Source organism: Lepidochelys olivacea (genome assembly GCF_965140295.1).
Source record: "Lepidochelys olivacea isolate rLepOli2 genome assembly, chromosome: 11".
Taxonomy (NCBI): domain Eukaryota; kingdom Metazoa; phylum Chordata; order Testudines; family Cheloniidae; genus Lepidochelys; species Lepidochelys olivacea.
In genome coordinates this window covers 51,827,074-51,840,854 of record NC_140421.1, presented here as the reverse complement: position 1 = coordinate 51,840,854, position 13,781 = coordinate 51,827,074, and the positions used below count along the sequence as shown (strand labels likewise).

The 13,781-nt window shown below is 37.2% G+C and overlaps 1 protein-coding gene across 1 annotated transcript in view; it reads right to left on the bottom strand.

Annotated features, from left to right (window-relative positions):
- The window catches only part of COL3A1 (collagen type III alpha 1 chain), a 69,057-nt gene extending 64,552 nt beyond the window's left edge, over positions 1-4,505 (bottom strand). Inside the window, exon 1 of the mRNA XM_084643864.1 lies at positions 4,300-4,505. Within this exon, the coding sequence (XP_084499990.1) occupies positions 4,300-4,378 (79 nt within the window). The 5' untranslated portion in view covers positions 4,379-4,505. The remainder of the gene's footprint in view (positions 1-4,299) is intronic.
- Positions 4,506-13,781: the final 9,276 nt, after the last annotated feature.

Below are 13,781 nucleotides of genomic sequence, written 5' to 3'. Positions count from 1 at the left end.
TCGCTAAATGATGGATAAGATGTACGTGGCACAAACCCAAGTATATTTTCTTTGGGTACGAGACACCTGATCTCTTGTATTTGAACACCAAATAGATCAGTTTATCTCTACAGTATAGTTATCCGTGGCCCTGCACTGATGGTACCAGGCATGTCTCAGTCTAACCCTGCTTTTATCTTCACTATGGCAAGCTTGAGGAGATGTCTGGGTTGGTGATAGAAAGACATTGCTGACTGTCTGAAGTGTTTCCATTTCACCAGCTAATTCAATGGATTAATCTACAATGAATGCAGAGGTAGCATGCTGGCAAACACTAAAAATGTTGCTATTCTTCTAGAAACCATACAAATGTATTGCTGAACTCATGCCATTTCTTCATTACCGCTCTAACACTTTCCAGTTTAAAAAAAGCATAATCTTAAACTGGAGCTATTTTGTAGAAATAATTAGAGACAAACTATTTTTGCAGCTATTCAATCAAATGTAGATGTTCAGAATGAAGAGTTAGTGCAGAAGCAACAACATATTGATTACAGCAGCCTATTTACAGTGGCTACATTCCACTTTTTAAAAACTGCCACTTGGAATACTGTATTAATATGAAAGATCAAACATCATTCTCAAAGAATGGTTTAAGAGATGTCCACCTGCGCAACAAAGAGGTGTGCTGCTGTTGAGGCAGCATTTATACTTTACAGTTGAGGCAGCATTTATACTTTAATATAAGCGTGAAGCATAGAATTGGCTGCAAAGTATGCAGAGGGTCTGATTCTGCTGACATGCTCCTTTTTCAGCAGTGGAGTTCTGATCATTCCAGTGGAGTTACTCACAATTTACAGGGTGTAAATAAGAGAACAATCAGGCCCTAGCTCTCCAAAATCTCCTTATACTCATTGTGGGTATGGATGATCTATTGCTAGCAAAGGCTGGTGGGAAATAGTGTTGGCTGGGTAACAGTTTGAAAGTCATTTTAAGGAACTACTCAAGGGAATGAAAGCAGGGTCTAATAACAGTGAAGCAGAATTGTACTCAGTTCTTGGCCCCGATTCTTATAGACACAGAAGCCCCTTTACACCACTCTGGCAGTTTAAAGGAGCCTTCAGATAGGTGTAACCCAATATGTTTGCAGCAGTCTTTCTTAAAACAGGTTTCACTATAGGAACACAGAGAAAACTAGTCTCACTCCCTGCTACTTCTGTACTAGTAACAAAGTTTGTGTGTTACAGTGAACTTCAGTCACCTATGATATTGGTTAGGGTGACCATATGTCCCGTTTTTTGGGACTTTTTCTTATGTAGCTGTCTATTATCCCCCACCCCCTATCCCGTTTTTTCACAGTTGCTATCTGGTAACCCTATATTGGTGAATATTTGTGGCTTGAGGCAGGGCTTTTAGGATAGAATAACTTCTATTATGTTCCATATATTTTAAAATACCTTTAAATGGGTGTATATAAATTCTTTCAGAGATGTGTAATTTAAATATTATTTCTATAATTTGACTCTTTTCCAGGAACATGTACATACCTGACCAGAAGAATTGTATTCACAGGAGTAAGGTTTTAGTCTCAGATTTGTCAACACCAACAATTTGCTGCACAAATTATTTTCAAAGTTACAGTAACTTTGGGACAGAGTTGGCCAGAATGCAACACTTCTGTTTCATAATAATAAAATAAATAATAACGATAATTTATTATTATTATTATTATTATTATTATTATTTAAAGGCCAGTAAATGTTGCCCAATGTAAGGGTGGCAGAATTGGGCCTTGTATAATTAAATAGCTCCCAAACCACTGATTCAATAATGTAACACATGTGAGTATTAAGTATTCATTTCTTGACTCTGAATCTTCATTTGTTGCAGGTGAAGCAGAACTACCAGTCACTAGATGGCACTTCATTATGAAAGAGGTTTGTGAAGATATCTTAAACTGATGAAACTTTTAACACAGATCAGAAAATCTAAGTTTAGCCCATCTCAAGCGAAATATTTTTTTTCACAAGAACTCTAGCTAGATTATCAAGACATTTTATAGCCTGGATTAGTGTTAGTAAATGAACATTTCATATTCCATAATATACATAACTTGAGCTGAGCAGAGGTTCAATCTTAGACTATGTTTAAAACTTCCCTTTCTGGTTATTACAGAAAAACTAAGAAACTCATATCCCAGAGCTACATCTGACTATTATGAACACACTGTATACTCAGCAGCTTCCTTAATATCTTTGCCAAGGCTTGTCTACTGACAAGATTTTCCAAGGAAAATTTTATATTGACTTACTTTTGATACAAACCATATAAACATTCTTTTTGAGACAGCAATTCAGCATGTCTGGAAATTCTCTTTTCAGACATGGAAACATTAGCTCTCAAACCCATCAATGCACTGTACATGCATTAACAATATTAATGGTCAACTCTCTGAATTATCTTTGTATTATTCATTTTTTGAGTATGTCCATTGGGATGCAGGGTGGGAGAAGAAATAGGAGCAATTTCAGACAAGTAAACAGATTTTTAACCTTGTGGAAAAGTACTTTCCAGAGAAGGGACAGTACTCTATATTCTGAGCAAACCAAAAAGAGATATTCAATTTCAGTTGCATTTACAAATTGATTGACTGATGTTTTACCAGCTTCATCAAACTAACCATCTCTCTCTAACCCATATGGAAACTAGCCCAGTAGGGAAATGTTGCCATACCATGCACTTTGAATGTGCCAAACATTTCTTAGACATAACTGTTTCTTTCTATGTGCAAAATTGACCATTACTAGAACAAATGTGTTTTGTAACACAGTAAAGTCTGGGGACAACCAAAGTGAGGGGAAGGGTCTTGTCAGGGGATGACATGCAGGAGGGTTTTCTTGAAAAGGGAGATGAAACTGAGGGTGATTTTCACTGTGGGTGGCTGGTGGCTAAGGATCCCATTATCTACAGTGAAAAAACATGTTAATTTATTTTGTTGCTGTAAGCATAGAAGAGTCCCCACTGCATAAATTTCCTCTGGCTTTGAAATATTCTTTTTATTGACATTTGGAACTCATTTGGGCACTTCTTTGTTACAGATTATAGTACCTGATTTGCTCACAAAAGAAACATTCATCCTAGGCTCCAATTATTCCATTGCTCAAACATCCTGTTAGAAATATAGTAAACCCTGATGCACAGGTTGCTTTCTAGCTCTGCTTTCACAGACAAGTTGGCCATCAATTTGTTAAAGTAATCATTTCTAATAGTTTCCTTTTTTTGACCAGGGCTGGGTGTGTGTATAAAAAATTTGGCTGCATTTGCCTGCTCTGCATTTTATATTAATTTGCTGTCATTTATCAAATTATCTATTTTATTAGCTTCTTTCATGCATGAACATCTCTTTCACATTTAGAAGACAAAAGTATTATTTCACACCGTAAGAGTAAAAAGATATGAAACATAATGATGACAATGTCTAGGGAATAGTACAGATCCCCAAAGCATCAAGTGTTCTCATGGAAACTCATCTGTTAACTATCATAGTTATCATCACTTTAAGTTGAAATTGAGTGTAGAGTAATTTTTCACTATATTCCAGATTCATTTTGTGTCAGTGATCTGTTGCATTGCACACCTCCCTGAGAAGATCAGTTAGCTGTTAATTGATCTTCTAAGAGTTTGAAATAGCCTGCAGATGAGTGATAGAAAAGCTTTTAGCAGAGTGAATGCATTCACCCACTTGCTGTGTGTGAAAAATAAAAACTCAACAAGCTGACAGATATTTCCTTGTGCAGTTTTACAAAAATGGTTTCAGCAACCTTGGTTCCAATTTCTAAGGTTTTTTTCTATAGGCTAAAATCTTTAAAGCATATTCCTACAGTGCCAAAGGAACACTTACTGTATGGTATAGAAGAGCAATCTAGCAAACAGCTGGAAACACAGGCTTATTATGTGAGACAAATAACTTCCAGACTACATAGAGCTAGCATTCAAAACAAAATCATTACACCCCCCCCCCCAAAAAAAAACAACTTTCCGGAGCCTATAATATGAACACCAGAAAGAATAAGAACTGCAGCTTAAATAGAAAAAAATGTACACAGGAAAACCAAAACGTTTCTTACATTTAGGAACCTTCTGGTTAGTAATCTACATATTCTAGTATTCAGCTAAAAAACTTTATCTATCTATCTCATAATGTTGAATGGGTGAAGGAAAAGTATCCTGGGGAGACTTGGGAATACTGTTTTCTTATGTGCTATTAAGATGAATTGATGAAAATAAAAAATAAACTCATAAGAAATTTGAATTACTCACCATCTTGTTGTGCCAAAGTAATTGAGGGTTGAAACACTGCAAGAATGAGCCAAGTTACTTTTTGCACAAAGCTCATCATGTCTAAATATTAGACATGAGACTCTATGTGCAAAAATAAAAATGGGGGGAAAGAAAAATCAATTCAAAATAGCACCATCAATTGTTCCCTGCCCTTTCAGCACCGGGCCCTGCACAGAACTGAGCCACAGGCATTCCTTTGCTTTGGCCTTAAATAGGAAAAAGTTTGGCTTCCTTTACTTTCCAGCCCCTTTCTGAAATATGAGAGGAAGACCAATCCCCTTAACAGTAAAAGAAATTATTAATTTTTTTCTTGGCCTTATAGAAGAAACAGCCAACTAAACTAGATAAATAGCACATCTGGAGCTTTTGTATGTGTATGCTGCACCCACCCACACAAATGTGTACTAGACTATATGATGTCTGCACAATGAGTGTGTATGTGTTTGCACTGCATGTATGTGATGTGGGAAAGAAGTTACAGTGGCTTTCTATGTGGTAATGCATTTTTTCCCTGTCAATTAGGACTCAGCCAAGATGTAGAATACTTGATGCTTCAGTAAAGTTCAACCCTGCAACTTCATAATGAAAATAAATAGTAGCTCTCTTTCATGATGGGAGACCACAGAAAATGAAGGTGTCCCGGAAGTTAAAGAAAGTGCACTTTTCATCCTCAGGAGGACAAGTCACACTAAATGAAATGGGGCCCTGAATGCCGGCCGCTGAATTTCAGTGCTGTTATAGTACCATCCTGCCATATTCTCATCATGGTTGGAGTTTTGTACTGATCTAGGGAGTAATGAAACATGGAACATTTTGTGAGAAAAACAATGTATTCCAAAAATGGATACTGCTGACCTAAGATTAAAACTTTTTCAATGAATTCACCCTAATTTCAGTACCTGAAAGGAATGCAGAACAGTCCCCGTTTCCTCAGTACACCTGCCCCTCAATGATGTAGCTTCATCTCAGAAAAAATCCTGAGTCTGTTGCATTTGTTTCCTTTTAACTCAAATTCCTTCTTATTCCCCGTAACATAAGGCTTTATGGAGAATCAAAGGTTGGAGCATGTATATTCCATTCAAAATCAGATATCCTGAGAGACATTTGCTTCACAAAGAAAATTTATTATATAAGTGAACTTCATTTTAGGATTTGGGAGACTCCAAAATTAATGCAGATATTAGTGTGGAAAGCTGGTAAGGCTTGAGGAAATCCCTCTATCATTGTTAAAACAATGGTCTGAACAGAATTAATTTCATTCTTTCTTTCTTTCATTCATGGTCTAGATGAAATTACTATACAGTGGGTGAACAGCTGGTTGAAAGTCCATATTCAAAGAATAGTCAGCAATGATTTGCTCCTCAAAAGGGGGGAGCATTTAGTAGGGTTCCTCAGGGGGTCAGTCCTGAGTCCGATACTATTTAATATTTTCATTAATGACTTGGATCATGGAGTGGAGAGTATGCTTATAACATTTGTGGCTGACACTAAGCAGATGGGGAGGGACGTGCAAGGACAGGACTTTGGAGGAGAGGATTTGAATTCAAGATGACTTTGACAAACTGCAGAATTGGTCTGAAATCAGCAAAATGAAATTTAATAAAGACAAGTGCAAAGTATTACACCTAGGAAAGAAAAATCAAATGCACAACTCGAAAATGGCTAAGCAGTAGTGCTGCTGAAAAGGATTTGGGCGTTATAGTGTACCACAAATTGAAGATGAGTCAACGTGATGCAGTTGTGCAAAAGGCTAAAATCGCTGTGGGGTGTAAGACATGAGAGGTAACTGGTATGCTGTACACCGGTGAAGCCTCACTTGTAGTACTGTGTCTAATTCTGGGTGCTGCGCTTTAGGAAAGACATGAACAAGTTAGAAAGAGTCCAGAGGAAAGCAACAAAAATGATCAAAGCTTTAGAAAACCAGACCTATGAAGAAAGGTTAAAAAACTGGGCATGTTTAGGCTTGAGAAAAGATGAATCGGGGGGACCTGATAACAGTCTTCAACTATAAGAGCTGTTATAAAGAAGATGGTGATCAATTGCTCTCCATGTCCATGAAGGAAGGACAAGGAATAATGGGCTTAATCTGCAGCAAAGGAGATTTAGGTTAGAGATCACAAAAATCTTTCTAAATATAAGGGTAGTTAAACTCTGGAATAGGCTTCAAAGGGAGGTTGTGCAATCTCTATCATTAAAAGTTTTGAAGAACAGCTTAAACAGGAGTGGTCAGGAATGGTCTAGGTTTACTTGGTTCTGCCACAGCAGAGGGGCTGGACTTGATGATTTCTTGAAGACCCTTCCAATCCTACATTTGTATGGTTCTTTGATTTTATGAAATTCATTTCTGCTGGAACTCAATTAATTTAAACCGATGAAGTTAGCCTCATTTTGTGTATGTGGACAGGATGGAATATATGGACTCATTCACAAACACAATTTGTTCTTAAGTACTGTTGACATTACAACAACGCAGCAGGATCATCACTCATATCCATATGGTATTTGTGTCAGGGTACAGACAGTTAACCTGGGAAAGTGACAAAGAGCTTTTGTGTTTGTTTATAAAAACATAATCAAATGGGCCTGCTGTTATCTCTTAAGCTCATGCACAGTGTTGGGTCATGATTTCCTGAGCAAGCTCACATGAGCTTCTGAAATGCATTTTCGTTTAAAGCAGAAGCTCCTCCTCTGACGACATCAAATAGGGTTATGTAGGTGGAAGCAAGCAATGAAAGTACCTGGAATTTTTTGATGTAGCTGAGTGGAATCACTTCAGCATATCCTGAGGGACAATATGTGATGTTGCACTGAGGAAATTGTTGGACATTAAATGCGTATGTAGTGGAGGTAGGTAGATACATTTCAAAGGAATAACTGATTTTTTGCATGAATCATGTACTCTTAAGTTTTCCTAGTTGTCCATGCTGAATTAAAATGACACTGAATGTACTGTGTTATCATACTGCTTGAGGGTTACATTACCAGTTTGTAAATTGCATAATAATCATGACCCAAGTGAAGTTTTGTTTGTTCATTTAAACTAGCTACAATAGAACATGCACATCCACCTGTTCCATTGAATTTTCTAAGCATGTAATAGCAAATGGCTCAGATATTTGTATTATCCATATGCACAAGAGATCCTTTTTTTCCTTTCTAAATTGTATACAGGCTCTTCATCGGAACAACAGTACATCTAGTCGCTGTACTGATTTGTCTGGCTCTTCTTGGGAAAAATATATAAATGTTCCAGATTATGGAAGTGTCTGATATCCCATAAGGATTCAGATCTCTTCAAGGAGTTGGAAACAAGACTTGTTATAGCTATAAGAACAACACAGCTGGGATAAACTTAGGTGAGTGAATGTCAGCCCTCTGCAAATACAGTGAAATACAGTCAGCTATTATTTTTGTCTGCTGGAAAACATGGTGTAACAGAACAAATATAAACTAATTACTATAGTTTTGTATATTTCTTATCCTTTTTAGATATGGCTCTAGATCAGTCTACTAGATTGAACTATGGGTAAACTTGGATCCAAATTCAAAATTCTTGGTTCTGTAAGACTGATGTGAACCAGGATATTGGATCCAGACCATCCTTACCTTTGTGTGGTTCAGTTCCACATCTGAATTGATGACTCAGATCTATGTCTAATGTTACAAATCCTTTTACTCACTAGGGACTTAATTTTCTATGTCAATTTAATAACTACACACAGTAGTAATTTAACTACTAAGTCATAGAAAAACATACATAAAAAGGGTTCAAAAAGAGCTACAAGAATGCTTACAGATCTGGTAAATATGCCTTAAAATAGAGATTTACGAAGCTCATTCTATTTGGCTGATCAAAGAGAAATATAAGAGGCAACTAGATCATGGTCTATAGGGACCTAAATAGAGAGAAGATATCTAATATTAGAGAGATTTTCTTCAGATAAAGGTTTACAAATCCAATGGCAGGAAGCTGAAGCTAGAAAAACAAACTAGAATAAGGCACAAATTTTTAACAGTGAAGATTTTTCAAAATTTTATGCTTATTTTACAGCTAAAAAAATCAAAATCCAAAATGTTTTGACTAACTGTAAAATACAATTTACAATACATTACATCCTGTCAACACTGATAGATCAAAATGGCATGGTACTCCTGAAAGAAGGAGGCTTAGGTGTGAAATTCACCCTGGTACAGAGGGGTACACATGGATCTATGCACAGCTCAAGCCCTATTGAAGACCTATGTTGAAGGTTTCAATGCATGTTAAATAGTGCATGGAGTCATGTTCAAGCACTCTGCACTGGGGTGAATTTCATATTGACCAAAAAGCAGTATGGGCAAACTGGGTACAAGCCAAACAATATGAAACAATACTAATCAAGGCCCAGAGTATGACACCCCACCAAACACACATTGGTGAGCAGTTATTCACATGAGTAGCCTCACTGAAATCATCCAGTCTTAAGTCCCACCTCAACTAGTCCTCTTGAGTTGGGCGTCAGGTTTTCTTGGCATGAGATCCACTGTTTTTTATATAGATGTACCAATACCAGCATTTGGATTTTTTTAAATTATTTTTTTTCGGTTTTTAAGTAGAAAAATATCCACTACCACTATCTACCTATGGATATTTCCCATTTACTAAAATAAGACACAGTTTCTGGCTAACACTAAGTTCTGCAGAGTACTGAAATAGTGTGTTGACACTCAGCAAATAATAATAATAGTCAGCTGTGCTGTAATGTCCCAGAAGTCTCCAAATAATGGTTGTTCCAAGAACATTTTCATAATTCCAGTGGGAGACCAGCAAAGCAAAGGCATTTGATTTTACACTTGTCTTCTTGAGACTGTAGCACCTTAAAGCATTTTGAGAGCCATTTCATCACTTCTGCAAGTAAGAAGTACATCAGATAAAAAATTCCTCCCTCTCCTTCTCATCTTGCCTTTGCGAAACCCCTCACTCATGTTAGGTTGTATCCATGACATCTCTATGTGCCATGAGCCTGATCAAATGACCACAAAAGGGAATATGGGTCTTTCTTTTGACTTCAGTGGCAGTTTCATGAGGCCCTACACAAGAGGAAAAAACTTATTCCAATATATTGCTATCATTTAGGATAAACAGATACATTCTAGTCATGCAGTCAAAATAGTTTTGAGGATGAAAGGAAAACATTCTGGCCTTCTTTTGACCTGTGCTTCAAGAATGGAGATTCTCTATTTAAATCCACCAGATTAAAGTTCTGTAGTCACCAAAAAGCCATAAAAAAAAAGAATTATTCCAATTTTTATTTAACATTCCATCATATACCCCAATATTAATCTTCTTCAGTTTCCCTGACATTCCAATTATTATTATACAATTTATTACAATATAGAGTTCAATGACACACCAACATTTATGTGAAAAGTCTAATTGACTTCAGTGAATAAGGACTATGCGTTGTAAATAAAGGTCACAGGATTGTGCCAATAGCTGCAAATTCTTCAACGTGTTTAGAAAAACACCAGAGCAATGATTGGTTCTATGAAAAAACACATTTTGTCTACATGCAATTATTTCTTGAATTTATTTTAATCAATTTGAATAATTACCTAGTGTTTCTAAAGTGCTTAAAATAGAAAACACTACATAAGTATTATTTTGGTGCATGTATTACAATATTAGCAATTATGATTCATGCACAGGGTATATTACAAGCTTGTTACTATGCAAGCAGTAGTGATGCACTTAAAGAACAGTTTTAGAGAATTAATGTGCTGACCAAAGTTAATCAAATTGTTCAACTCCTCTCTCAATTTTCTGTTCAACTTATAACTATTCATTGGGGAAATTTATTTTTGATACGTGTCGTCTTGCTCATAAGAACTCTGTGTAAGGTCCAAATAACTTCAGTGGTTCCCATAACTGAAACTTCATCTTCTGCATAAAATCTAGTGTAGATAAGATTAAATGCAATGTTTCATGAGAGTCATGTTGGGAACTTGCTGTGGTGTCCAACACAGCTGCAACAGCTCTTAAAACAGAGCCAACAGAATGCCTGTACATGGGTGAAGCAAAGAGCACCCACAGAATATTCTCTGCATAACATTGCAGACACAGACCAAACGACTTCAGTGAACTTTGGGTGTACCTGATGCTGGGGAATTGGAGATCTGTAGGTTGGGTGGGGGTTTTTGGAACATACATGCACTGACAGTGCTAGCCAATGATGAGTTGGGTAATTTGGAACACCAGTCCGAACGGTTTCTGAAGATATTTACAAGGGGATGATTTTCTCTTTAATTGAGGAGTTGGCTTTGCTTTACAAGATATGCTTTCTATTATTTGATCTCTCTCTTACAAACCAGATGTGTTTGCATATAGTTCCATGGATCTGTTATGACTTTCATTCCATTCATAGGGAAGAAAGCTTTTCCAAAAGAATCAAATTTTTACACTATAAAAGGATCTCACAAATCTGTATGAAGTGTAATTTACTTTCCCCAGTATTAAAAAAAAAAGCTTATTAAAGGGATATGGGAATGTTTGTGGAATGGTTGCTTCTTGTAAAGACTTTAGCTCTCTCAGTCTTGTGATGGCTATGTGGGTGTCATTTGACAGAGGGTAAAAGGAGACAGGGGAAAATATATGATTCCTAAAAAAGAAAGTTCAGTAATTAATTGGTTGCCTCAGCCCAATTAGTAATGGCCACATGACAGTAAAATAATTCCGTGAAAGCAAACAAAAAAGAACCCCCAAAACACCATTAGGACTGGCTTTCTTGTACTGCCTCAGTAGAGCAGCTAGAAATTAAATGGGCACAGGGACTAAACGATTCTTTTATCTGTTGAGTTTGTATACTTGCTACCAGTGCTGTAATTCATCTAAGGATATCAGACCTGATCCTAAGAGGCCTAACTAGGAGACTTTAGCCTTCAGAGCTACCAAGCCAACACCTTTCATGAGCCCTAAATTTACTTAATATAGTTTTATAACTAAAAAGTCATAGGCTAAAAGCAGGCTTTTAAGAGAGTATTTTTTAATGTTTTTCTGTTCTCTGAGAATTTAAAATCTTTTAAAGTGGTTCTCAGTGGACTCCACAAGAATGCTTATAGGAACTTAACATTACTTCTACTAATAAGGCACTAAATACTCCTGTTTGATTTCACCAATAGACTACAGATTGAATCAATTGTGATATGACTCATAGTTGAAAGAGAGAGAAGAAAGAATATACAATTGTTATTCTGTGTTTTGTTCAGAGTAAGGTTAATTCAAAGGATAGAAGTAAATATGAGAAAATGACTGAATTTATTGAAATGAGAGATTAATTAAAATGAGTTCAACTGAAATTGCCCAACTAGGTGAAAGACCATTCCAGCTCTGTCCTCTTCTACAGAAAATCCAGCTCCATCCAGACTCTCCAAGAGGCTATCAAGCTACTGACTTTGGGCTTGCCTGCACTTGAAATGTCTTCAGTGAAGACACTCCCTATGCGGACGGGAGAGGTTCTCCTGTTGGCACAGATAATCCACCTCGCCAAGAAGCAATAGCTAGGTAGACAGGAAAATTCTTCCATTGTCCTAGCACTGTCTACACAGGACATTAGGCTGGTTTAACTGCATTGCCCCAGGGTGTGGATTTTTCACAGCCCTGAGCAATGTAGTTATACCAAGGTAACTTCCTGGTGTAGACCAGGCCATTGTATCATCAGAACTAACTCTTACTGGCCACCAATACTTGGAAGGTATGATATTTTCTCCAGCAATGTAAACTCTTTCTTGGTGTCAGATTTACACATTGCATTTGTAATCATAGAGGGGATACAGGGCACACATATTGTCCCAGAACAAATAGCAGCATCAACCCAGCAACCCTTGCTGCCATTGGTACGGTTGAAAGACTCAGTAAAGAGACCCTCTGGGCTTCATCACACTGGGGCATTTCTGCTGGTGCACAACCTCTTCACTCTGAATTGTCCTTACTCCTCACCCTAACATGTCTCCATAGGCCACATGATCCAGGAAAAGAATGAAGTGGTACACCTCCTCCGGATTGGTTCTGCACTGGTAGTACCCCATAAGCCTCACTTTCACAGGAGTTCCACATACACCACAAAAAGGGTGCATTTGCCAACTGACACCATACAATTACCAGATTCCAAACTGTTACTTTTACGTGGAAACTCTTGGCAAATGCTGATCTTGTTAATTGCAGTCATGGTTGGAGTGTTAGCTTCAGTGACCTGGGAAAACTCCAATCTGGGTGCCTGTAAATGCAGCATAGTATGAATGTCCCCCAGACTTTTATCGAGCATTATCATCCTGGTGCATTCAACAGTGTTGAGGTCTTATTCTTGATTTCTGAGCTCCATTTTACTCTTTTAGATGCTCTCTGTGGTCTCATCCTTTCCTCACTGATTTTATTGGGAATTGAGGGCACTCTGCTCCATTCAGTAGCAAACACCTATTACAAAAACACCCCAAATGCATGACTTTCATATGTGTGAATGATAAATCAATTTCATCAAAAATGTTCAAAATATCAACAATGTCTACTGAAGTATATTGAATTTTAGAAATTCACTTACATTGTGTGAACATACGTCCTGAAACTATTTCCAACCCAGTATTTCAATTTTGATTGAAACTGTCACAAAGCAGAGCCTGGAGCAACACTGCTCTCTACTTCTGATACACTTAAGCTATAATCCTCCTTTCAGATCACTTATTATAAACTCTTTCTTTGCACCTTCCATAGAGCTATACCAGACAAGACCCTTGCCAAGAGACTATAATATATTTCTGTAATTTTAATAGATTTACAACATATAAATTTCCAGTCTGTCACATTGTTTTATTTTCCAGCAACAGCAATACAGACTGATTTCTATTGCCCTGAGAAAATCTCAGGGTGCTGCCATGCATTCTGGTGGCACTGGCTGCACAAACATATTTTGTTCCAGCAAAAACAACTACACAAAATGTAAACCTCATCCACCATATAACCAATGCACGGTGAAGGCATAGGAAATAGGATTAGAAATTCTCATAGAATGTCCTAGTACTGTACTGTATTTCAAGGCTAATGGTTTCTTTTCATTTTAGTGTGCATCCCCATAGCAAAACAAGAAGCAGGGCATGTGTGTATTGTGCAAGCCTCCATACACCACTCCTGCAGTGGACCTGATTCTTAATCTGCAGTGCTGCTACTCTAAAACCCACAAAACTCAATTCAACCACATGAGGCAAGATTTGATTCCAGATGGGGTAGTATCTTCCATTTGGTATTCGCTCTGCACCCCAGAGCTAGCTCATATTTCTTTCCTTACAGTTTTACTTTTGTTAGTGGCTTTGATCTACACTATCTTGTGAACAAGAGAGTTCTTTGTTAGAACAAGAACTTTGGCTACCTAATTTGAGATCGGTTTATCCTTGCAATTGCATTCTGAAGATACAAGATAACTTCTAGCTGTGTG